At 34.8% G+C, this 28,000-nt stretch overlaps 1 protein-coding gene across 3 annotated transcripts; it reads left to right on the top strand.

Annotated features, from left to right (window-relative positions):
• Positions 1-28,000, top strand: LOC120632904 (protein rolling stone-like). 3 transcript variants are annotated; one of them, XM_039902942.1, is made up of 7 exons: positions 3,571-3,722; positions 5,969-6,043; positions 15,809-15,959; positions 16,553-16,764; positions 20,076-20,216; positions 21,637-21,864; positions 25,881-28,000. In XM_039902942.1, exons 1-7 carry the CDS (start codon positions 3,698-3,700, stop codon positions 26,030-26,032), a joined length of 984 nt encoding a protein of 327 aa, XP_039758876.1. In that variant the 5' UTR covers positions 3,571-3,697; the 3' UTR covers positions 26,033-28,000. The 3 variants fall into 3 exon arrangements, with proteins under 3 accessions (XP_039758883.1, XP_039758876.1, XP_039758890.1); XM_039902949.1 differs by lacking the exons at positions 3,571-3,722; positions 5,969-6,043 and adding an exon at positions 1-162; XM_039902956.1 differs by lacking the exon at positions 5,969-6,043 and having other exon boundaries at positions 3,572-3,722.

Consider the following 28,000-nt stretch of genomic DNA (forward strand, 5'->3'; position numbering starts at 1 on the left):
GGCTAGTGCATATGCACACACGCGCCCGGCTCGCCGCTACCGGGAGGAACATGTGACACTGTGTAAACTGCGCGAACAAATTGTAAACAACACGAAATACCGATTGATATTTAAAAATGTGTAAACATTTAGTGCTCGTTCCCTTGGACTCGTCCGATACAGGTATGTGTGAATCGTAAAATATTTTAATTAGGTTACTCTCCATGATCTAATGACAGGTACTAAGAATTTTTTCGTAGTACCTGCCCAGGTGGTTTTATGTAAATCTTTTTGAAAAAAAATTATATGAATAAATCTTGTCTGTATCCTCACATAAGTACCGTAAATATGTATGAATTTAAAAAAAATTAAGAAGAAAATAATTTTAAATAATAAAAAGGAAATTCTATTACTGAAGAATTATGACAAAATTAACTATTATTAGCAGAATAAATACTACTGCTTACATTATAATTAGTTATAGTGTAGTATGTATATGAGTTAGAGTTTAGACTAAGACTCAGTATTTGTAAGACTATTAATAGCAAATTTAGCACTTACGAACCTAAACCTTTTTCAAAAATTCATTATAGCTATTAAGAGTTATTTTTACTGTACAACGAAGGTGTAGGCGATATAGAACCATATATTTCAGACTTAAAGTTCTTAATAACTAAATAGACTAGGACCTACTTAATTTCGGTTGTTGCTCTCCCACGTAGTTCACTAGGTGAGTATGTCCTAAGTCAGGGATGGCAAACCAATGGCATGCATACCAAGTGGAATGCGAAAATATATTTCAGTTTAAAAATTAATCGAGCTAACTAATCGAAAACATTCATGTATAAAAAAAATATTTTGAAATACTCGCTGAGTCTTGGCAGGTATTTGGTTAAAGTAGTTCATTTTGCTTTCATATTTTGTAAACAAAACATAAAATAATAAGTATTCGGTAGCAATAAAGACTAGTATATTACGTGGCAATGAAACTTAAATCTGACAAAACGATCTTAAATCGCACTGCCTCAGTTACATGAAAGAAAAGAAAAATGTAGAGGAGATAGAGATAAATATGGAGAAAAGAAATTAGAGATTTTAGAATATTAATCCAGAATATAAATCGCGCATGCGCTCTTTGTCACCGTTAGACATCAGATGAACAGCTGAGGTGCCCACCACGCGTTGTGTAATTAAATCAATAATGTTCTTCATGCTGGCATAATAGGCTGATGAAGCTGATGAAGGATAGGACTTCGGCTTCTCTTCCGGGAGGCCCAGTTCGATTTAGCACACACCCCTAACTTTTCTAAGTTATGTGCGTTTGAAGCCATTAATATATCTTGTTTTAATGGTGAAGGAAAACATCGTGAGGAAACCTGCATGCCTGGCCGATCTCCATAATGTTCTCGAAGGTGTGTGGAGTCCACCAATCCGCGCTTGGCCAGCGTGGTGGGTTATGACGTAAATCCTTCTTATTGTGGTAGGAGACGCGAGCCTTGTTGTGGGCTAGTAATGGGTTAATATGATCATCATGTGAACTCATTACCGGCCTGATGCATAAGCTCATGAGTTTAGATAAAGTGCAAAATTCAATGTGACACTTTATAATACCTAATACACTTAATAATACTTTATAGTACCTACTTTATCTTCTATCATCTATATATTATACGAGTATAAAAGAGAAAGTGTGTGGGTATGTTCCGTATAGGCTCCGAAACAGCTGGACCGATTTCAATGAAACTTTCAGGTAATCTCCGGATTGACCTGGCGAGTAATCCTGTAAAGTTTGGTGACGATCGGAGCACACCTATTTTCGAACTGTCACAAACAGCTTTTATTTACTATGATGATATTCTATTGTTGGGTGTACATGGGTGTAGATAATGATCTTCACCCGCTCGAGAAAAGAATAGAAGAGAAGAGAATAGTTTACTGTTTAAATAAAATAAAGCAAAATCTAGTCGGTACGCTAGTAATATATAAGTAAATTTACTTGGTGTACATGGTGTTGCATGCTGCAACTTTTTTTGAAAATTTTTCCTGATGCCTTTCTGATAAGATATAACAAAATATTAAGTACCTATCTAACTCTTATCACTGTAAGAGACATGGATCAGTTATATTAATTAATGAGGTTTCTTTTCAAAATGTCAACTTAATAAAAAAGCCCTACTACCTACCTAAGCTACTTTGACTTTAACCCTATCAAGGGTAAATTGATAGGGATAAAGTCAAAGAAGCGAAATTTAAATGGGACCTATTTCCTTTTCGTATTTTATAGCTTCCCGTAGCGAATGAAAAAAGGAGCTCGTACCTCGATTTAAAAAAGGAACACAATAACTAGCTCCTTCTTTTTAAAGTCCGGAATAGCCTATTATAGCTCTAGCTTTGTAATAATTAATAGGGGCCGCATATTTTTACGCCGGATTCATGGAGTTTATTCTTTCAGGAGCCAGAACATCTCACTGGCTCATATTGAGTATTGATCCAGTTGGTAGAATAATCAATACCTAGTCTAAATACAAGCTACACGTGTCAGCGGATGTATGGACCCCCTCGGGGTAATAACAACTTACTGATTATAACGGTTACCAATTCGCGGTCACACCAATTGTAACAAATCAGAAGCCCATTTGTTTTTATTAGAGCAAATATGCTTATTAATCGATTGTTTGGAAAAATATTTGTAGGAATTGACTGGAGTTGCCGTGCCATTGCCATGAGACCACTTAGCCATGGAAGAATTAATACCAATCGAGGCGGCAAAGCAATAGAGGGTTATTATAGCTTGAGAGCTGGTGACTATACGTACGGCACTTTGGCACGGTCTAATTTTCAAGGTCTTATTTCACTGGGTTATCTGAAGACCTACCAACTACCAGCTACCAACTTTACAAGTTTGTTTCAAAAGTTATAATCAAATTTACCTTTTTGTATATTTCATTCCTCATTTGTTATTCGAAACGGTTTATTCAAAGTAGGAAGCACGTGATTTCCCAAGAAGCTAATCAGTGAAATTTAAAAATAAATTGCTTCGACTGACTGGGATTCATATTAGTTTATGGTCTAAAATATTAATCTGACCCGGTGTTGCTGTTATCACGTGAGTATAAAGTGCAGAAAAACTGTGGTTTTAGCTACAGCAGGACATTTCTCTTAGATGAAAGGATTAAGGCGTTAGAGACAATATAACGTTATAGCGCTGTTTTGCTATTGGATAGAAGCACTTTGCGGAAATCCAAAATATATTATGAAAATTAAGCTTAATTTGCTATACTCCGCGATCAGCATCTTTAAGTCAATGGCAAGTGCCGCAAACAAACGACATGTCAGCAAAAAGACCTTCCCACAAACAATTTTCATAGAGTAAAACACGCTATTCCACTACTACATCCGAGTATTATATCAATTAAGTATGAAAACTCTTGATTAAAGAAGTTTTCCTAGATGGTTGGCCCGACGCTGCACGCTCTTAGACTATGCGCGATATTGACATCCCGGCTCACGCCGCAGTGGGTTTCGGGCTGCGCGCCTGCGCGCTATGACGAATGTCCTCCTCAATTTATAAACAACACGGAGAAATACGAACACTTGCTTTTTTAGAAATACGAATATTTGGAATAACATAATATATGTTGTTGTAGTTGTTGTTGTTTTGTTTCCGATACAGCGCAATTCTAATGAACTTGATAACTGAATAGGTACAATACGAAGGATGAGGTTCCCGAAATTGGATCTGTGTAAGTCTAGATACCTACGTTGTATTGTGTTGCATTGTTTGCTACCGAATAACATTCTTGAAAATATTGTTTTGATTCTTACTAGAACTCATGCACGAAGGTCGTATTTCTTTGGCCAATATCTTTATTTATACCTAGATATTTGTTTACTTAAAAACTGTAGCTTTCCTTCACGACAAACCAAATTGAAAATATGAACAGAGCATCCTTACTTCTATTACTATGTCAGTCAAACATGATACACTGTGAGGTTGCTTATATTTGGTTAACTTTTACTCAAGATACTTACTATAAACGTTGGTTGGCTTTTACTTGTCATAGTTTTCTTTAATATAAATTCAAGCCAACAAGTAGCTCTGAAGCACGTTTCCGTAAAACATCGTAGTGCCTTTCCTACAACTTTATATTAAGGATGATACGAAAACAATATTATTAAATGAACTAGCAGATCAGTTTAATTAACCTAAACACGCAAAAGAACATATCTTAATTCTGAGACTGCACAAATAAATTCAAATATTATAAATCATGTATAAAGAAACCCGACTACGCAAGAATGGCGAAAATTACTATAATTATTACTAACTATCAGCTGCCCGCGACTTCGTCCGCGTTTGTTTTTATTTTTAAAGCATCCCGTAGGAACAGTTCATTTCAGAGATGTCTGGCAGTAGCAGTAGCAGAAAATTGTAGATATTTCTGAATATGCAATGAAACTGAAGTGAGTACATAGGACACACTTTGAAGGATTGAAGGTTAATTTAATGTTACTTTGATTACAGCTTTTATAATTTACAACGAATAGTAGCCGTGAATTATATTAAGAAAGAACATCGTGCTCTTTAGTTCACTCAAATAGTTAAAAATATATACTAAAATTCGATTTCGACGCAACGCACGCCAAGATAACTCTAATGGCAGTTTTTTTTCAGACTTCCTTAAAATATATTGTGATACTTTACCTAATATTACTTTATATACACTACCTAATATTACTGTAAAGTTTTTGTTGTGGAATTTTGCATGAAAGAGTAACAAACATCCATACATTCATCCATCCATCTATCTTTACAATCTGTCGCATTTATAATATTAGTAGGATAGTTATCCTCACGGCTCACAGTTATTTTATTTTCAACGACTTTATTGTACACATAAAGAAGACAGATGTATATATAAAAAATATAGATCGTTTATCATCAATTAGTGGAATACATACATCATACATCATACAGTGGAGTACATCATACATTATGGAACCCTCACTCCGCAGTCAGCGAATCTTACTTGCACATGGCCGTTTTTTACAGCTTCACCTGTATGTATGTTTGTAACGGACTCCTTTGGACTTGATTTTGAACCTCTTCAAATGGTCTGATGTCGTTCAAACTTACAACATATCGAAAACCGATTACAATACACTAATTTGATAAGATTTTGACATTTGACACGAAATTTTGACAATTAAACTAATAATACAGCCATTACAGTGAAAAAAGAATTGTGAAAATCGGTTTAGGAATGGCAGGTCTATGAAGTAAAATCCACATAAACTCTCATTGCATGTCCCGAAAGAACCCTATTATTTTCGGGATTAAAAGTATTTTTTATTTGAATCCAAAGTATAGGCTATAAATGTATTATATTGCATTCAATTCGTTCAGTAGTTTTTGCATGTGGCATGCACAAACCAATAGACATACAGACAAACAAACACAGAGACACATAGACAAAGAGAGAAAACTTCGGGAAATTGCATTTTTATCGGCTTCGCACTCTCGGGTAGCCGTTAAATCAGTTTTATTGATAAGTCCGCCTTTGCACCCTAGCACTAAGTACTGTTACGTTCTATTGCTTATTTCTAACGTGACCCAGTTATCCTATTGCAAAAATATGCAATGTACCTACAGACACGGCTAGTCTACGATTTTATTATATGTATAGATTCTACCTACCAATTACCAACAAAATTAAACTTAGTGGATTCAGTAGGGTTTTTAAAAGGTATCCACAGTATGCGACACACAAAACTCACAACTAATAAAGTCTGCAACACCTTTTTGACACTTTAATTTATTTGTTAGCATTTAACTTATCCCTTGTACGTTTGCGTAGTCGAGTTTTTAAGTTATGTTTTCGTTGCTAATTTGTTTTTGTGATTACAACACCTTAGTATCACTCCCAGAACTTCAATAAATATAGCTCCTAACAGCGACTCATTTATTAAAATCCATCCACCCGTTTAGGTTACAGCCTGCACCAAAGGAATAGACATAAATACATACATCCGAGCAATGTTACCCTCCTTCAAGTGAAATCAGGTAAAATTAAATTTCCATATGATTGTATGTGTCCAACTTCTCTTTATTTTTGATAAGCTTCTCTTAGACTAAGTTAAATGGCAGCATACATAGTAACATATTAAATCAATGCAGCATAAATATAATTTGTAACTTGTAGATTGTCATCAACATCATCATCATGATATCAACACATTGCCGGCCTACTGCGGGGCAAGGGTCTTCTCCCACAATGAGAAAAGGTTACGGCCGTAGTCCATCACGCTGGCCCAGTGCGGATTGGTGGATAATAGTAGATACTTATTAAAAGACAAATTTCTTTAAGAAACCTGTGTAATTCGATTCATTGTAAAGAACTTTAAATAAAAGAACAATTTTTTTTCCAATAATTTAACATAATTTTTACATAAAAAACAGCTCCGCTTTCATCTCCCGCAAGAAAGAAAAATGGTTGTAAATGTTGATATTGGAAAAGAGCAACTAAATTATTGTTGTTTATTTTTATCTGAGTTACCTTTCTTTCTTTATGTTTAGTTTTAATAAAGAGGATTGTACAGCACACCGAAAAGTTGTGAAGACTCATGTAAACATTTTTATCTCTTTTTTGTAAACAAATAAATAATAATAAAACTGCCGAGTTTCTTTCTGGCTCTTCTCGGTTAAATCAGCTCTCCGAACCCGTGTCACTACAAACAGACATACTTGACGTTCTAATAGTGCTTATGAAGTAGGGCTACATAAATAAATCAATTCAGAATTTTAATTTTGAATTTGGAAACAATAATTACTAACTATTTTTTTCACTTTCTAAATTATCAACCACAGGTCACTAGTCAATATAGGTCAAGCCTAACGTCAACCCAGTTCCACTGACACTAGACGTAGACAATAAGAATTAATATTATAAATTATACTTATCAGTATAAGAAAAAAATAAAAGGGTAAAAATTAAAATAGACTTGCCCTACCTAGATTAATTAGAATGACGGAGTAGGCAATACTAAAATCATAAACCAATGAAAGTAGGTAATACATACAGTATTTATGAAAATATTAGATTCGCCTTCTATAGGTCGAAATACGGTTACAAAAAATTTATATCTCCTGATGTAAAGTGAAATCCGTTACTAATATCTGAAATGTAAGAACATTCAATTTTCCACGCATATTGTAATTGAACGAAACAAAAATAATGTGCCCTTGTGGCAATTGAACGAGTTATAAAAAAACGTCCCAATGAATAAAAATTAGTACATCTAGTTTAAGAATTTGGGTCACAAAATTTTTAGAACCTAACATAATATGTTACTCGCCGGAAATATGTAGGAGTTAGGTATATTGCACTAACAATAATCTAACAATTAAATGTTAGGTGGTAAATTAGTAAACTATTTTAATCCTATTACGTACTTACTTCGTTAAAAACTATAGCAATAATTTCAGAGATGAATGGTTCTACAACAGGTAATATTACAAGTTCCATTGTACGTGTGAAAACAAATCTGGTGAAAACCAAAGTTAATAAAACCTAAAAAAATTACTCTATACCAAGAGTAGTACTATTTCCGATGAACTAAATTAGATAAACTAAATACCAACTTAAAAATGTTATAATTACGTAAAAAACAGACCAATGATTAAATTAATTTCCCCAAGAATCTGAAAGGTAGCTCAAAGCAGTTCTCAAAAAACGATCAGTTTTTATCTTGTTGGAGAATTAAAGATCAGCGTTTCAGAAACCGGTGCTGAAACCGTTTGTTGCCAATCAACACGTGCCTATGGATGATGTTTAAAATAAATTGCGAGAATATATAACACACACATCGAGGTCAACAATAATGCTGTACACAACTGTCACGCACTCGTCTATAAAAAACAAACGTTTATTTCGCGAAGCTTTTTAAATCTAGAACACAAAATAATTACCTCATTGTATCTATACACAGTACAACCCAAGTAGCACCAACTGCGCCCTGCGGTGTTACCCGCGGTAAATCAGTCTATAATCTGTACACGTAATTGCAAGAAATTATTAATTCACCACGGGTAATACCGTGGCGTGCAGCTACAAATATAATAAATAAATTTTGTCTACAATCTCTAATTTATTTTAGTTATATTTTTACGTGCATTATTTTTCCGTTCAAAGAAGCAAAGGAGATCGAACAACTTTCCCTTAAATCTCCCTTGGTAAATTCATGTTTCCAGAATCATAAGTAGAAGGACAGAAAATAACATATATTCTCTGTCCTTTCAACTTTGTATATGCCAAAAAAAAAAGACTAGTCTTTCGATACTATGGCGTGAAAAAAGGACGATATTTGGTGTAAAATACGAAAGTTTCTCTCTATATCAACCCTTGAGAAATTGATGTTTTTCCAGGACTAAAGTAGCCTTCACCAATGCACCCCCAATCTGTACTGTCCACCAATCCGCACTGGACCAGCTTGGTGGACTACCCTTCTCATGTGTAGGAGACACGTGCCCTTCAGTGGGTAATGGGTTGATATCATGATGATGATGTAGCCTTTGTTGCTCAACGTTCTTTTAACTATTTCTATGTGTAAAACCAAAATTCAAGTTGATTGATGGCTTAGTTAGGACGTGAAGGAAGAACAAAAAAAATTACACACTTCGCACTTATAATGTTAGTTAGGATTTTGCATAATGTATCAGTTAAAATAAGCTTAGATAGATGCCCAATATGTGGTTCACAAGTAAAATCATTGATTTAATATGTTACTTATTTGTGAGCTTACTAGGTATAATGATCATATTGTATATTAGATCCTAAGTTCATACATACAATTAATTGTCGAATCTATAAAGAAATCCGATGCAAATGATGGGAAAGTTGGATATCTCTTCGTTTATAAATTCACACTGCGTTCTATACTGATAACTGAAAACGATCCAGAATTTGCAACAATACCGCTTTGAAGAGAACAATCTAACGGAAACGTTTACTTTTTAATAATAAGTTTATGAGGACAACAATGTAGCCTTAACCATAACATCAGCAGGCCACAGTGTGTCAACTGAGATACATATCTCAGTTGACACACTGTGGAATGTTATTAAACGGCTTAGAAGTTTATCTATATATAATATGTATTTTTGTGTATTATATTCATAAAAATATTCATCAGCTATTTTAGTACCCACAACATAAGCTACGCTTACTTCAGGGCTAGAGAGCGATGTGTGTAATGTCGTTTATTTATTATTTATTTCAACATGCAAAATATGGATTTTTACAGGTTATTTGGTGGTAACTTTCTACAGTGGCTAGCTAAATCTGGTTCTACTGAGATACAGAATCAGCCTGAAGCTTCTTCATTAGTTTTTTTGGGTTTAAATTGAAAGTTTGTCTGCTTTCAACTTCTGTCGTAGAACAGTTTATTTGCCTTTTATTGATGATTCTATACATGTATTAGGAACAGGTGGTCAATTAGTTGTTTCTTTCTATTAGCAACCGCGCAATTGGTAAGAGCCAATTAAAACCGCAATTCAAACACTATTACTCATTTAGTCATTATACTGTCTGGAGTCTGGACTGGAGGGCCTAAGTTTCTACGTACTTAACCTCAATTTTATTAGAGTACCGATCTCAGTTGAACAACTAATATAATAATCATGTTATTAATAATTTTATCCTTGTCAATTCTAGTACGGAACTCGAACCAGGTGGTCAGTCTGTAGTAATTCAATCATTGCCAAGTGTTAATCCAGGCATTTGTTAGTGTGCAATCACAACAGGTATTAAATCTACGTGTATCAAATATAAAATCATTATCATTTCGTTCAGATTCCATTTCAAAGTCAATTTACTTTATAAGCACTTTTGAAATGTCAAGTCTGTCTTAATGTGATCGACCACCGGTTCGGGTTGCAGATTCCAGCCAGCAAGAAACTCAGCAACTGCTTTATTCTTCTCCAACATCAACAGTTGACCATTTAATAATCCTTGTTCTTCTCAGACTACTTCCAAGCAACTTGGTCACTAAAAAATTCATTAATTGTAAAAAAACCTTGATGTTATAAATGAGTTATGTTTCAAGAACATTAAAAAAATTTCCAACCATATGCATTTATGGTATGTATAAGTATATATGTATGTTTCTTATATTTATTCGTGGAAAATCTACTTTATATGTCAGGATAATTTATGCAACATTAAATACGAGGCTAACTATAAACTCAATTTAGTCCTATGAATTGGAGTTACCTTTTCTAATCATATTACTGCCCTAGATTGGATTTGTATTATTCGATTTGTATTTATTCACTTTTAAACTAAAATGTTAAGGAAATCCTGAAACTAGATAACTTTTAGAAAACCCAATGCGATGAGCTGTTTCCTCTTTTCAGACGTATAGACAGGAAAATCCCTTTTCGAGTTTCCTGCTTCGTCTTCCTGATGATTATAAACACAGTTTTCCTGACCGATTTCGGCCACATCTCCAGAGAGATTTGCTAACTACGAACACACATGCACTCTCTATTCCCTCACTCTTATAGTCCTATATTCAACACGACCGAAAAGATCAAGTGCACAAGCTTAACGTGCTCTCTGAGGAACGAGGATGAATCACCGCCAATTTCCAAACTCCGGGATGGTACCTACCTACTTACTAAGAATATTATGATAAAAACCCTATAAGTACTTTCCGTTATCCTGACCCAGCGATCGATGCCTCATGATCTGCAGTCTAACATAACGAACCCTAGACCCTTCTTAATTATAAAATGAAGCGGAATACTAATATTTCTTGCCTACTTTACTAACTTCGTAGCGCCCTTAATGATTAAGGTGAAGCTTCAGTCCTATCATTGAATAAATAAAAATTGTGCCGCAATTACGACTAGACTAATTGCCCTTTACTGAAGTCGGGTCGTTTACTGAACAATGTCATAACTGAAGCTGGAGCAGGTGGCCAATTGGTAGTATAGTATCTATCGGCAACCGCTCAACAACAAGTGTAACCAATTGACTGCAATTCAAACATTGACATTCACTTGAACTGTCTCGACTCACAATCAACAAGTTATGATAGGCTTTGGGCAACGGTCATTTTTTACCCTTAGAGAGATGAACCACATTTTTAAAAGTCCACTTTTAAAAATGTTTTAACAACAAATGTATCAACACAGTATTTAATCCGCAACTTTGTTGTATAACAGGGTTTTTCGATTTTAGAATAGGTCATGTGACGCAAACATAAATCCTACTCGCATATCATTTTATCCAAAAAAAATAATTACTATATATGCTACTTAATAATCAAGTATCTTTTTCTGTTTGCAGTCATTTAAAACAATCAATAGTTAAGCGATATCAAAGTACCTAGGTAGAGTTCAAAACAACAATATATTTTTAATTTAAAACAGTAGCGATATCTATTAATGGTATTTCTGCATTTAGTGACGATTAGTAGAATTTCCTGATACTCTTTAGGGATTCTACAATTGCGCAATTCTGTATGAGTTTCCGAAATATCACGATCATTTTTGAGGGAACGCTCTTTCATAAACACTAATATAAGAGGAAATATTAACGTTTCCTTTTAATGCACATCCATCTCACTTATTGCGAATTATCACAACTCCTACCATCCGCTCGCCAATGCTGAATCGATTGACACTGGTATTGTGCACATTGTCATCCATTTACACTTAATTCTACGATCTATACAAATATTCAATGGAAGAACTACATAATGCAATATCACAATAGAATGAAGTATGTATGATTCGTGTCGATGTATAATTTCATCACTACGCTTTATTAACCATTGAAGTCTTTCCGCTGTCGATCATTGAACTTTAAACACCAAATTAACAACTATATGAAACTATACGTACTGAAGCATGCAAAGAAGATAAAAGTTGGAGACACTAGTGTAACTGGTAAGTTAAAAATTATAATTATTGCCTACGTACTGTAACAATGTCAAAGTAGCAATCGATCATGCTTAATGTTTGCTCCGACTACCGACACAGGCCTAAGAACTGGTAATTCAGACTGTCAATCGTCTATTATTTCAGCATAGTGTTGGCAAGCCGTAGACATGTATGTATTCATACTACGTTTTGCTTGATTAATAAAATGTAGGTAGATAACTTGTAATGATAGAAAGGTAACAATTGACGAGACAAGTGTGAAAAGTATCGATTTAAATGTAAAACGTATTTACTGTTTTTTGACGTGACAACGTCTTATAATTCGATAGAGCCGGCTGCACGCACGAAAAAACATGACAACATGCGGCGTTACCCTGCACTGAGGCGTTCCATTTAAGACTTGAAGTGCAAGCAAGAGCGCGGAACGAGCGACAAAGAGGCACAATCGGCCTCCGCGCTCAGCAGCGTTCGACATCAGTCTCTCTCTTACTTGAGTGAGCGATGCGTCCGCGTGGATAGCTGCTATACAATAATACATTTACATGTTTTCGTCAAGTATGAAGTGCAGTGAAAAGTAAATGTGGTGTCAATTGTTTATAGCAACGATGATGATAGAAACTATGTACATTGTAAAAACAATTACATAATTGTATTCATGCGTACAAATAAATGTAACTTGATCAATTCAATTGTGATTTCAATCTATTTTCTTTCTATATCCATACAAAATATCTATCAAACAAATAACAATTAAATTTTCTTTTGAAAAATGCAACCATTCCATCAGTATTCTCTTATGACGTTGTCACGTTTAACTATCGTCAGTAAACCGAATTTACAGACAATCAACTTTTTCATCATACACATAGCTCTAAGTCGGAATGCTTATTTGAAAATAATTCGCAAGACACTATTAACAAAAAATCGAAAAATTTATAAATAAATCTAGACATTAAATACACATATTTTAGCAGGCAATTAGCATCGCAGACATGGCGTTGCTAATATTGTGACATGGCACGGCTAGCACTCTTAATTCGACACGCAATTTATTTGGTTAAATCAAGGCTTAAGCATATACAACACATTGCTGTCACGGTTCACTATTTTACCACAATCCCCACATCTAGTCTAAGCGTAGGAAACGATTATCGATATAGAACAAGAGTTACTGAGAAAAATCGTCATTTCAGCTGACAGTCATGAGTCACTAACGAACAAAAGTCGAGGAAGGTTTATCTTTTCATATCACATGTGAGGGAAATTATGCAACTTTAAAGCTTGTTACAAGATACGTCGTTGCATGGTTAACGGCCGATAGACGCAATGGACAGCAACCCTGCTTTCTGAGTCGAAAGCCGTGGGTTCGATTCCCACAACTGGATAATGTTCGTGTGCTGAACATGCAAGTTTTCGGTTAGGTTTGTTAGTGTTTATTTGTATATTATAAGTATTTGTGTTTATTATTCATAAAAGTATTCATCAGTCATCTTAGTACCCAACACAAGTCTATGGACTAAATTCCACGCGGATGGAGTCGAGTAATTAACTACTGATATGAAATGTACGTTTTTAAAACACATCAATGAAATGGTTTCCTTATTACAATCTCTACATTCGTAACGAGAAAGTCTGATTCAAGTAATTACAAGTGTCTTATGAATGCCACGTCGTTGTTTTACAGCCCCATCCGTTGTTATCACTATGACTTTAAATCCAATAAAGCTTTCAATACATGTCTTTATCGATATGCAAAATGTATCTACCATCGGAATTTTGCTTTATGTGAATTACAAAACATACAAGTTCAATATCACTGATGCCATCATAGATGTATATATTCTAACTGGGTCTAGGTTCTAGGGCGAACTTGGAAACATAGTTAAAAGAGAGTACACAATATGACTACTTATTGTTATGTTTTTAACTCAGTGTTGCTTTCTGGTGTAAAGTTGGTATGTTTTTAGAATTATAAAAACGCACATTCATAATAGATAGATATAGATTTTTATTCAGTTTTTCATTCTATAAATAATACGTAGCGTTCTCTATGTATGACGTACAAATGGCGCTATAAATTAAGCCTTTTGTATGAAGACAACAGTCTGTCAACTTATTGTCGTATCCGGGCAGAACAATCATCGTTCCCTTTGATCCAGAATTGATTTAATATGTTAGTATCAGCCAGCCTGTAACAAAAAGTATGTATAATTGCGCAGCGCCGGATTATATGTCAATTAAATTACTAAGAAGGATACAAATCTAAAAATAAACTACTATTAATAGTCAATAGTCAATAGTCAATAGTCAATAGTCAATAGTCATTTATTCATAAATATTAATATTATACGTCACAAAGTAATTATTCAATAATAAATTGTCTCATGCAAATGTATATTATAATTTTATAAATTCATTATAATATTATTCTATAATAACAAATAAGTAAAGTCAATCTTCACAATATTTTACTATCCAAGAATTCATTATAACTGTAGAAAGCCTTCTCGACAAGCCAAGTCTTCAGTTTTTTCCTAAATAAATTATTATTTGGTGCATGGTTAAACAAATATAGTTGATAATAGTTTAATAAAGCAAAATAAAGACGGCTTATATTTATTATAAATATTAATTTTAGTTTGTAATTATTATTTCCATCTATATGTATTATTACTTAAATAAATAAATAAAGCAAGATTGTTATTGGTTTGTAAATGACGATAAACTCAGGAAAATTACTAAATATATAAAAACCAAACCAATACCAATATATACCAAATTATTTCATTCAGTTTTCCCTTTTATGGAATCAAATAAAAACACAGGCAAAGGGAATATAAAAATATGTCACCCCAAGTGGCTAAAACGAAAATCGTTTTGGGTGTCAGTAATTTAACTTCGTTAAATAAGTTTATAGGAGAGCATTTTACGCATTTTAGTAGCTTTGCGACGAACAAACTTTATACTGGATTATGGCAAACCTAATCAATGGGAACATTATTTTACAAAATACTTACAGGTATGTTTTTCATGTAAATATAATCCAAATTTGTATAAATTGTTTCGGTTTGGTTATAAAAAGTTTCAGTTCAATAAACAGTGGGTATATCTAAAATTAAAATGGATATACTAAAAGACTGAAATCATTTGCAAGTTGAACTATAAAACCTACGCAATCAAACAGCCACAGTTTTACATAGATTCTACCACATTACCATCACTATCTCAATCAGAAGAAATTTCCACACGTCAGGACCTTGGACCAGGTGTCTGGCAGTTTCTTGTAATGTCGTATTTCTATCTAGTATGAGTGGTTTACAAATGCTGTTTGTTGTTTATGGGTGTATTTGCTGTGTGTTTCAACACACCCATACATCTGGACTAGCTAGTCCAGAACCTTTGGAACCCGATTTGCCCTGGAGCTATATACACGGAGTATATAGCTACGGGGCCAATGGGCGGCCTTTGTCACTTAAACTTAATAAGTTATCATTATCAATACATTTTCGACCTATTGCAGGGCACAGGTCTCCTATAAAAAGGTTATTAAGAAGGTTAAGGCCATAGCCCTCCAGACTGGCCAACGCTAGACTTCACATAGCTTTGAGAACAGTATTGAGAACTCTCAGGTATGCCAATTTCCTCGCGATGTTTTCCTTCAACGTCAAAGCAAGTGATATTTAATTGCTTAACACGCACATAACTTCTAAAAGCTCGAGGTGCATTACGGGGATAGAGCTCGATCCTGAAATAGGAGGGGGTGCTGGGTGGCGTTCATTCACAGTTTAGTATTAAAAAATTACTGGTGCAACTCTGAAAACTCTTTGAATCCTTGACAAAAGATTTGATACATTTTAATTAAAAGTTTATTTTATTCCCCAGCAATGAAGAAAACGTGTAAGCCGGCAATGCTGGGCAGGATTTGGCAGGCCAGCAGAAGGGCTCTCAACTTGGAGCATTCGCCACCTCATGTGTTTGCCTGTTGCCAATGGCAAGACGGAACACGCCCGGCTACATTTTACCTCGTTTATCGGTGCGAACACTTTTATATGATCCAAGCTATTTTATAATGGACAACAGCAAACCTCCTTTCGCTCTTGTGATTAAGGTTAATACTTTCCAAAGAAACATCCTTTTGTATTATTCTAAGAACTAGAATACCTCAATATCGAATGTAAACAAAATCCATTCAAGCATGAAGAGTGGTCCCATAGGAACCTTGCATTTCTTCTGAACCAATAAACTCTATGCAAAAAATCATTTTGATGTATCGCTTTATTACTGCAAGGAAGGAATGATCGTTCAATAATTTTTCGATTCGTTCTTTAAATATGTAAAGTATATATACTGAAAACTATTAGTAGAGTTTAGTTTTATTGGCTTATAACCAATATTTGGCTTATAACAGAGATTTAGCCATCCTTGCATCCAATTCGTCAAATCTCAAAATTATAGTATCATTTTCCACTAATAACACAATAAAAGAATGGCACTTTAAACTAGTCAACGATATATATTAGAAATTGACACTTCTAATAAACATCGTTATTATTCTTATACTAGCCATCTATCTATCAGCAATCAAACAATTAACATATGTATAATATCCTTTCTAATTGTTTACAGGTGGCTACTATTTCTTACTGTACTTTCAATCGGTATTTCAAGTTTTGCCTGTCAACGTCTACCGCGTCTATATGAAGGACCGAAAGTCGAGTTGAACTACTTCAAATGGTTCATCTATTTCACAAACTGGGGGTACTTGCTCGTCGTGATGCAAGCTGGTCTGGCACTGGCGGTTGTCCATCGTTACAGAAACCATAAAACATTTAATTTACGTAAGTATTATCTGATATAAAGCTAAATATGGGCTCTAAAGAGACACTGGACTGTCACTGTGGTGATTGCAACAGTTTACGATTTGCTGATATTTGTCCTAACATAAAAGGTTGTAATAAACACAATTTACGCAAATATTATTTACTGGTAATAGATATTTATTATATTATTATTAGATGTAATAATAATTTAATAAATTTAAACATAAAGATCGACTTAAAACTAAACAACTATTGTTTATTTTTTACCCTAGAAATCCAATGATAAAAGTAGAAAGGCGGCCGTATATCGCTTTGTATCGATCTTCGCCAGGCAACCTTAGGATTAGGGCAATACGAGCGTTATCAGCCATGAAACCGGTGGTCAAAATAATTAAAATCATACTAGCTATACGTTCGAGGCTAATTATATTATATGTTCTTTAAAATTGCAATTACTCCTGCAATAGTGCGAGGATAAATAATTGAATGCATGGATAGATATATTATTATGATAACACAATTGCTATACCGAAGCTGGTTGGCTTATTATTTGGAACGAGAATATAGAGAAAGAGATCTTTAAAAGTGCACTTAATTCAATGGCTATGTTTGAGCGTATTTAGCGATTAAAGCAATGTCAAGGATTTTTGTGTGATTTCGTATGATAGCATTTCAAAGAATTCCCGACAATCATTCGGAACAATTAACTTGAATTATGAGTCGCGTGTCAACACAATCATCAAATGCTGCTTTTGATACTGTGATCACGTGTGGCAAATATTAAATTAGTGTGTAAAGCGAACTTTCGGATAGCTGTGTAGGCACACAGTTTCCTTTGTAAAAAAATCCTTTGGTCCACGGATTATAAGATTTCAATTATTTTTCTTTATCACTTATATCCCAGATTAGTCCTGATCAGGAAATCAGCCAGTCTTGTCCTGTCCTCTAGGCTTAAGATGAAAACTTTTATAATTTTAAATATTTTATTGCCGCTTGGCAGCTGTTATTATAATTATGGTCATTTGTTTTAGTTCATTTGCTATCAGTCTATATTTTAAACTTATAAACGAAATTTTTCAATTTTCAGAAGGCCAAAAAAAACATAGAGAGTTTACCAATATCGTTCAAAGTAGTAATGTTTTAATATTGTTGATGTTTTATTTAAAAATTTAGGAAGCCAAGGTGTGTCAAACACGTATCATTTCGAAATAATTGTATCTTAATCGGTGGTCAGTTCATAATTGCGCGCGTCTACTCTTTTGGACACTACTGTATTGAATTTAAAAATAAAAGTGCATGTATTAAATGCATAGTAGGCTCTATATAAGAATAGCCAATTCATCATGTCTTTTCTTTCAATTCGTTATTGAATGACCTTTATTTCAACATTCGCAGAGTACCACTATAGTACACTATTTTTATATAATGTCTTTTAGAACATTTAATGGTCATCTTTTATTCATTTGTGTTATAGTTATCCATAAATTATGTAGTTTCATCTAGTCAGTGAACTTCAACAGTGAACTTGATTAGTAAAATAATCGAAATTAGGTATGATATTTTTAATATATTCTTGATTTTAAAAATTCTGATGTAATATTTAAAATCAAGAATATAATAAAATAGCTATTAATTATTGTTTACCTTTCATATTAATAATTAATTATTTCTTTCGCATAATAAAATTTCAAAATAAGTTAACAGTAAACTGACCGTGGGAGTTTCTAAACAATATATTCAATGTGATCATATCAGTTATTGCAACTTTTGTGTATCCGCAAGTATGCGTGACAGTGAATTTCATCCAATGTCATGGCTACAGTTGTATAATAAAATATATTTCATCATTACTTGTCAGTATAGCATTGGTCTCTTGTACTATAAAAGTAAAATAAATATATGACGATTGACGTTACTTACACTTGAAGTCATAGTCGATAGGTGAACAGTACCTTGAAATCTAAAATTCAACATTTATGTAGGTTTTGAGAGTTGGGCGAACATTCTTTGTCTTTCATAGACAATCGCTGAAAACCCCTAACTAAATGTTTTATGATAGGAAATTCTAATTTGACAGTTTATGCCGTAATATTCAAAATTCGGCCGGCATGTCTCAGAGTTCTCCAAACGGTTCTAGAAGGCGTGCAAAGTCTTGTGATTCCCACTTGGCCAGCGTGGACTACTGCTTTAACTCGTCTCATTCTGAGAGAAGACCCGTGCCCTGTGTGAGCCGTAACGCGTTCATAATGATGACTAGATGCCTAGTGTAAGATTTTGTATTCCTTTTGATTCCATATAAATAGAAGTTAACTTTCACGTGATCGAATATGTAAACGTAGGTAAAAAATCACCTCAACTATACGGTTACTCCGAGAGTTTGAATTTAGGCTATTTGACAGCCCTACAATGTGCTGTTGATTGATACAATTTCGCGTCAATTAAACTCCCAGTAAGCGGCCACCCGTCACAATTATCCTTATTGGTTCCTCATTCCTGTACTGACGTCCGAACCGATGCCGTAACAAACGGTAATTGATGTGCCGGCCGCATGTGGGTGACATGTCATCCGGTTAGTTGTTACTATATGAGCTGTATTTTACAACGACCTTAACTAGAAAGAACCTTACTTCGTTATAATCCGCAAGAAATAGAATATCTCTTTGTTACCTACGTACGGCCTCGGACAACGAACTCGTACAAATAAAAATCCATGACATCTTCTTGCTCAAAATCCCTGGCAGAAGTAAGATTAGAACAGTTTGTATCGGTAATTTTAGCATTTGTTACAGTAATTTTATAAAGTGGATAAATATCCAACCTTTTGATAACTATAAATTTATATTTGCCAGATATTTTATTAAATTGATTAGGATTTTACAAAAACAATAATAAATATTTAATAGTTAATACATAGTTTTCAAGAAACAGTTAAAATTATATTTGATTAACAACCAATGTTCATGACATTGAGTTGGTGGGTATTTTGATGTACTCGTGTATACGACTGCATTATCGATGCACCTCGGTCCTACATGGGCTCGAAGGATGCAAAGATAACTCCCGGTGTCTTAGTCGTTTATCACATTACATGGCTCGGAAGTATAACAAAACACAAATAATACAGCAGAGTCGTTTTTTGGTAGTATACCTCCATTTTTTTTTCCGCCAAGCAGCATTATTGCAATTTTTTATTCCGGTCTGAAGGGCGTAAAATACACAACACCACGCCCTTATACCTGAGATTTGTCTATTTATCATATTTTAAATATAAATTGCATATCAAGAACTCGTATTCCTATCCAATATATTAAGTTTATCTGCATTTTTAGCATGCGAAGACGAAGAAATCCCGATGCCACGTAGACAGAGAACTCCCGCACTGTGTCGTGCCTATTGGCTGACGCACACGATCGCGACCGACCTGGCATTCGTCATCACGCTCATTTACTGGACCCTTGTGCACGATCCGAGTAAGTTTTATTGCTGGAGAGATAAAGTCGAGAATTCGACTATATGGGAAACATGATACTCGACTTTATGGGGGAGAAATCAGAGTTGTTTTTAATCCACTACTAGTTAACCCATGACTGCATTCTCACATAATGATGAAGTCTGAAATAGCAGCGGGCCCCAACCCATATCTCCATTACGCAACCAAAGTCTCGTGGCATTGTACCTAAACGCTAAATCGCTTAGTGGCCTCTCACTAGACGAACCAGACGGTTATTTGGTTATCTTACTAAAACCTCACTTAGTAGCAGCTTTAAGTAAATTTTGGGACTTCAGAGGCTCCGGTATCTGCTAAGCATCGATGTCTACCATGCACTTCGACCTTTGGTCTTGTCTTGGGAGAAACCCATCCAATCCAACATTCATGTGCCTCGTCGCAAGGCAGCCTACACCACGTGAAGACGGGGTCACATGGAATATTGAAAAGTGTATAGCCAAAGCCCCATACTCATACCTATATTATAAAATATTCATAAACTCTCGTGTTTCGCTTTAACCGGAATTCTTAACCATATCGATTATCGCGATAAACGTGTTCAAATATTACGTCATATTGTGACGCAGAACGCGAACTCGCAGGTTAAATACGTAACACAGGTGCATTATTTGCGTTAGTATGCAGTTTTTGACATGAAACATTAATTTATTTCTTCTGCCGATTTATTATTAAATTATTTTCATAGGAACCTGCACTTTTTTTTAATTAGTAAGTACCAGAAAAATAATTATAAAGACATCCATAGACAAGGAGACGCATCTGTATGTATACTTATGAGATCTCTTTCCATTACCCTTGGCAGTGGTAGAGATTGATAGGCAATTAAAAATTAGTAGGAAACAGTGCTAGTTACATAAGCAATTGTAATTAAGTAATTGTTTAAAAAATATATAGATACTGTAAACTTACATAGAAATAACAGGATGGAAAGATGCTTAAATCGAAGTTTAAGAGTTCTATCAAGTAAAGAGTTTCATAGGTGCTTTGCAACTTTATTTTTTTTAGATAAAAAGGACTTAAAAATACATATTTTATTACTTACATATACTTATTATGCGCTCTTACAAAGATACATACAATTATTTTTTTTTCCCTTGGTGTACTTCAAGAGTTTATTCATTAATTCATGCACTCTATTGCAACATCGCATGCTAGAATCCGTGAAATAAGAAGAACAAGAGTAACGAGCGAGTCGCGAAGCTAAAGGGGCAATAGGCGTCGCACGTAGTTCGGAGACCCGATGGACGTTGATAGCCCGAGGTAGCGGCTCCCAGCGGCCTAGGACCGTGGTTTTTGGAACTCCCTGCAAAAGAACCTATGTCCAGCAGAGGACTAAAATCGAATCCATTTATGTTAAGTGAGGATTATATTGAAACTTTTAGGAATCCACGAGATCAACACGTTAAACCTGCTAGTACACGGTGGCAATTCACTTGTAATGCTGCTGGAGTTGGCTTTAACAGCGCACCCAGTGCGTGCCGCTCATGCCTTGTTCGGAGCTGGTGCAGGCCTCGCGTATGGCGTCTTCAGCGCGTTTTACTGGGCGGTTGGCGGTACAGATCGAGTTGGGTTGCCAGCCATATACCCGGCACTTGATTGGAATAAACCGGGTAAGTTACTTTACCATGTATGATGTAAGTAGTAATAGAGACAGAGTAAAGCAGAGAGAGAGACCGGAAGAACTTACTATCGGCATGCTTATTTCTGCCACCAATCGGCATTGCTGTGTTCCGGTCTGTAGGGCGTTTTTCGCGTTACCAGGCATTTGATTGGAATAAACCGCATAAGTTACTTAACTATGTAAGTATTAGTACCTACAGCTTTTTGTGACAGAGCTCGTCCGGAGAAGCACTAAGTACCGCCATGCTTATTTTGCAACCACACAGTATTGCTGTAATCCGTTCTGAAGGTGGTTGCCAGTGTAATTATTGGCTCTTGAGGCTTAACACCTACCACCTACCTAGGTTGATTAACACAGGGCGGCACTTTTGTAGGTTATTTTAAGATTTTTATAAAATTGTATTTGCTACGTATAATTCGCGTGCCGACAATTCTACAAAACTGTGTTTATATTCTTTTTTATTTAGGAATAACCTATATTTCACATATTCCATATATGTAAAACAGCATAAATAGTATGAACGTAGCCCTCTGCTACACAATACCAATAGCTGTAGACTTAAGTAAGTTGTAATCGTACTTAAAAGAAAGAAAGAACATTTTACGATTAATTATATGGAGTAGTATTCGTTCTTCAACAATAGAAAATTAAAACTAAACAATATAAAGATTCATGTGAAGAATAAGTAACCTTTATAATAAAGCCATGTTTGAGATAGACCCCGGGACAAAATATACCTGTAGGTAACTCTAAAATCTCAATCTGGTTCCAGCGCCCTCCCAGGGTTCTATTTCAAATGTTAACATTATATTGACAGTCTCTTTTAAAGATATAACAATTATTATCTATAAGACATTGTAATGGAATTGTAGTTGAATAAATAAATATATAAACCTGACCGATTTCAGCGGAGGTGGCCAGAGGTATTTTACAACGACGCGGGAGATTTATTGTCACACACAATTGTGTGCTCAAAAACAAGTGCACTCTCTATTCCCTCAGGCTCATAGTCCGATAGGACAGTAGATCCGACACGACCGGAAAGAGACCAGGCGGGCTTAGCTGTAGGTATCTCTAAAAACAGCTACTTTGGCAGCCCTTTAACTCGAAAATTATCTGAGTTTATTTAAACTATTGACACTTAGCTCTGTTCAAAAAGTCCTTTCCTTGATACGCTATTATTTATTTACTATCCAACAAGCTTATATCACGCAGGTAAAAACCCCTGTTAGCTTTTTATATATACTTACGAGTATACTTATTTTTCTGTGGCCTTGGGCTACATAACATTTAGAGCTACTGTTTTTCATAATTTATAATTGTTATAGCCATGGCGAACAGTAAGAACGTCCAGGGGTATGATACAGTGATGTCAATTAGAACTGGTTAGGTGATGACTTGTCATCGTGATCTCTAACATTATATTTGACATCAATTGATTTAATGAACTTAGGTGCCGCCTCTTTGTGCTATTTATCTAAATATACCTACCAAAAAGGTGTATCAAAACTTACCGAAACCAAAATCATTTCAAAGTATGAATTAAAATTCATAGATATTAACAACCAAGCGGTTCATTGCAAATTACTAGCACTCATCTATTCCTCGCTGAATATTAAATTACGTTAGAAAACAAAACTTTTGATCTGCAGGACTTATTGTTAGACCAGGGAGTTTATGAGACCCTCATAGATTTCGTTTTAAGTTGACGAATGTAGTTATAACCATAGTCTGACTCAAATGGACAAAATATTTGGTGTACATTACATCAGAATAACGGTGGAAATCTATTCTTGCATTGTAACGAAAGTTTTTAACGAAATAACGTCGTAGGAAATAACGAAATAACCTTTGTTAGAATGTATTCTACGGTTTATCACGCAGATTCATACAAAGTAAATCTTCTATCCAATATCCAATACAAAGTAAATGGCATGACAGTTCATCATACCAGCATATAACACTACGTTTTACCAGTAAGATAAAAAGCCAGTTAACTAGCCGCGGCCGAGGCTTTCTCTAATGGACTGCCGCTATACATATGATAATTCCAATGTTAATTAAATTACATCTAGACCAACTGTTTCTTTGAACTACGGAATTTTTAACTTCGGATCATGGATTGGTTTGGTTTTGGTTCTTGCTATCAAAATTATTCTCGGCAAGTAATAGCAGTCTTAGTATAGATAAAAAAAGGCGATTTCCACCCCTTGCGACTGAGAGCACGCGTCATACCAATAAATACCACTTGATAACAACCATCAAACCATTTTGGAGAAGCGTAGAACTAAGCTCTGAAACTGTCACCTATAAGAGAGGCAGGCATCTAAAAGAGAATTTCCAGTTGTGGAACATTACAGGTTGATGGAGTGGCTATATTTTTGGAATAACATGACTAAACTTTTAAGAAACAACTGATATGAAACTGCCAATGGTTAAAATTTCATTATAAACACGTACACCCATACTAGGAAATCATAGTACCTATTGACTATCGAGTTTATTTTTCGCGATAGCTAGCAAATATTTCAATGGTGACGAATGTGATTGTGTTTTGATACACCTGAGCGAGGAGGTTTAATAAAATTTTATTGGTAGGTACAAAAAGTAGATCAAAATGTTTTGTTTCATTATTTCTTAAGAGGGATGTTTTTCATAATTGCAATAGACAGGCAGGCAGGGTTTCCGTTATATCCCTAACAGTAGAGTTACTCAGTGACTTCCTTATTTGCCTGTGACATAATTTATAGAACCTATTTTGACGCCTATTAATAGCATAAAATATTGTTGTTAGATACTCTTTATTTTGGTGAGTTTTCCCAACACGTCATCCATTATTTTTTTCCATAGAGTTACACCTGTTACTTGTTGAGACTTTTCTTTAATTTCGGTAGTGTGCATTATTGTGAACTCATTTTTATTTAACTGAAACATTTATAACATATGTTGTCGTCTACTCATTAGAAAAATCCTCGATGCTACTTAATTCCCTGCTACATATAAAATATATTTTGACGACTACTTTTATTAGAAATTCTCTTTGGTACTTTTTCTGCCACCCGCGTATATCATAAAACTACTTTAGATAATAATCCTGGAACATATACATTTATGCCATCATTTAAAAATGTTAAATGGTCATTATCATTTATTGCTTATGTACGACCAAATGCAGTATTTTTCAGCTTATAACAGAAATCCAATCTCTTTATTCCATTACGATAAATAGTATTGTTTTTAGGTCTAGTTAAAACAGCAAGCCTTTTCAGTCCTCATTACTCCTTATTTGCTTACAACATAAAGAACAAAAATTGACGCCAGCCTATAACAGAAATGGTATTTAACAAATCTATACTAATACTTATAACAAATGCGAAAGTTTGATTGGATGAATGTTTAATATATTAATCACCGAATAGCTGGAACGTTTGATAAAATTTGGCACAGATATAGATTATAGTCTGTAATATTTATTATATATTTTATTTCTTGCAATCAGTAGGTTATATCATATAGTATTATCGGTATGTATACATAGGTGACTTAATGTCCTGAAACTCTTCTGAGTTTGTATGAACATTGGACAATCCTCTAATGTTAATAGCGGCTCGCGGCAGAGGCTAATTTTAACATCGGGAATATGTACGGTTCCTGTAGGATAGATTTGTTTTGGTTTGACAGAGCAAGAGATCGGTTTTGTTGCATAGTGGTCAGAGAATAACAAAAGCATATACCATAGGCGTACTATAGCATGTTGTTGAAGTGTTCATGGTTAACTTTTTTTTTAATATGTACGATTTTTTACACATACCGGGGAACCCTTTTTTTTCTGGGATATAAAGCAGCCTATGTTACTCTCCGTCCTTTCAACTGACTCTATGCAAATAGTCGACTGGTTTCTAAGTTAGCACGTAAAGTAAGACCAAAAAAGACAAACAAACACACTTCGCATATTAGTACCTATGGATTTTGTAGCCTTGACAATAGAAGTCCTTGTTATTACAGGGTCAGCGTTCGGCTTCGTCGCACTCTGCGCAGCAGTGATGATGTTCGCACACGGCGTCGCTACGTGTATTGCCTTCGGACGCAGCAAACTGGCTTTGAGGATAATGCCTGCTCGATCCAGCGCGGACCGATTCACTCTACCCACGCACTGAGCCACGAGGAAACGGATCTAAACTACTGCCCTTAGTATTCCAATGTATGGCAGCACTTGCACTATTCCAAGTCCGTGGATTTTAAACGTTTAAGGGCATTTGATCCGTTAAATTATTCTGCATTTGATAGCGTCCACTGTCCACAAGGTCACGGACTTTGATGGTATTTGATTGGAAACGTGCGAAATTATAGCTTAATTTTAAATTATTATATTTAATGTCGTTTGATGTCGTCTGTCCACCTTGTTGAGGGCCGACCAACGCTGCGTTTGCCGGTGTAGGGTTGCCATTCTAGCACCTTGGGACTCTAACGTTCATCGGCTGTCCGTGCTATGCGCTATCAAACGAGTCTCTAGAAGCCGCTGGAAACAAGCGGCCCAAGGCCGTGGATATTGGAACTCCCTATGGCCAGCAGTGGACGTCTATCGGTTGAAGTAATGATTATGATATTTAATGTGCGATAGATGTTATGTCGTACTTTTGTAAAAATTTTAAAGATGCAAAGAACCGACGATAAATTCTAGGTAGCAAAACGCAACATGTTAAAAAGCATACCTACATCATACTATGCCCGTGTTGTTTATGTTTATTGTGTAATGATGCTTTTAGTATGGTTCCATACTGTTAATTATATTAGAATATTGCCTTAAGCTGTACACAAAACGTATTTTAAGTAAGTTTTAGTAATTGTAGAGCTTTTTGCGTCAGAGTTCGTCCACTTCGCAGGAGGTGTTTCTGTCATGCCTAGCAAAGTGTAGCTCTGTTCATACACGATGGTTTTCCACTTACCATCAGGTGGGCTCTCTGTTTCGTCCATCAATTATTAATTATAAACAAACAAAATAGATGAAACAGTGTGTTAAGTATTTTGCTGATGCTTTAAAATTATGATGCTGGTTGATGCAGAAGTCGGAACTCTCAATACCTTTATATTTTACATTCCTTTCAAGGTAGCTCAGTTAGAAAACCTGGTAAAATAAAAAGTTGATTTATAATAGATAGCAATATAGCAAGGAGACGGTCCAAAAATGTAGTTCTATATGGAGTGAAGTGGCTCGTAGTTCAATGCAGCCAAAAAAAATTTGTTCTCATGTTTCTAAGCTTTTCTTATCTCGATTGCCATAGATTCTAAGTTTCTAACATTAGTGGATTTTTTGTCAAGTTTCAAAGAACTTCTTTATTTATTAATTCTCGTTTTGCATGACAGAATCGACTGTCTCCTTTGGTGTAACGAAAGGGCGACTGTGTAATAAAATGTATAAGATAGGATAATGTTATATAAATGTTGGGTTGAAGCATGTTTCAAAGTAATATATTTCAGATCGTATTTTATAAGCATGCCCTGCTATACCTAAAGGATTAGTTGGCTTACTACTATTGCTTCAAACAGTATTATGTAGTTTAAAAAAACATATTATGTGTCACAAAAATTAGTTTCTAAAACAAAAAAGACAACAAAAAATATTAAAATTATAATGATTTAAGCAGTCCTCAGGTCACAAGGAAAGGTCGAGAAAAAGGATGCTAATGGAATCAGTTTGTGATAGATATGTAATGCATTTATTTATAGTTACTGTATACGTTTTTAACTTAAGGTTGTACTTTACTGAAATTAACGCCAAACGTTTAATGGCCAAAAACTATGTGTACAAAATACCTATCGTTTAGCACTAGAACTTTACTCTAATGAAACCTCTTTTCTCTTGTTGCTTTTCTCAGAAAAATTGTTTTCTTATTTAAGCTACCAAGAGATATCCGACATCCAAAGTTTTGTATACAACGTGTAAATGAAATAATACTTAACTGGCTTTAGAGGTACATAAATTATCTGTGAAACCGGAAACCTAATAATTTTTGAGTAAACCACTGCCATAGTTTTTACGCAAGAAATCAGACATAGCCCTAACAACACATGCAAAATTAACATTAAATTACTACTGACACTTTATTGGGTACGCGTCGCGTAGC

This window comes from Pararge aegeria, chromosome 2, assembly GCF_905163445.1.
Source record: "Pararge aegeria chromosome 2, ilParAegt1.1, whole genome shotgun sequence".
Classification (NCBI taxonomy): Eukaryota; Metazoa; Arthropoda; class Insecta; order Lepidoptera; family Nymphalidae; genus Pararge; species Pararge aegeria.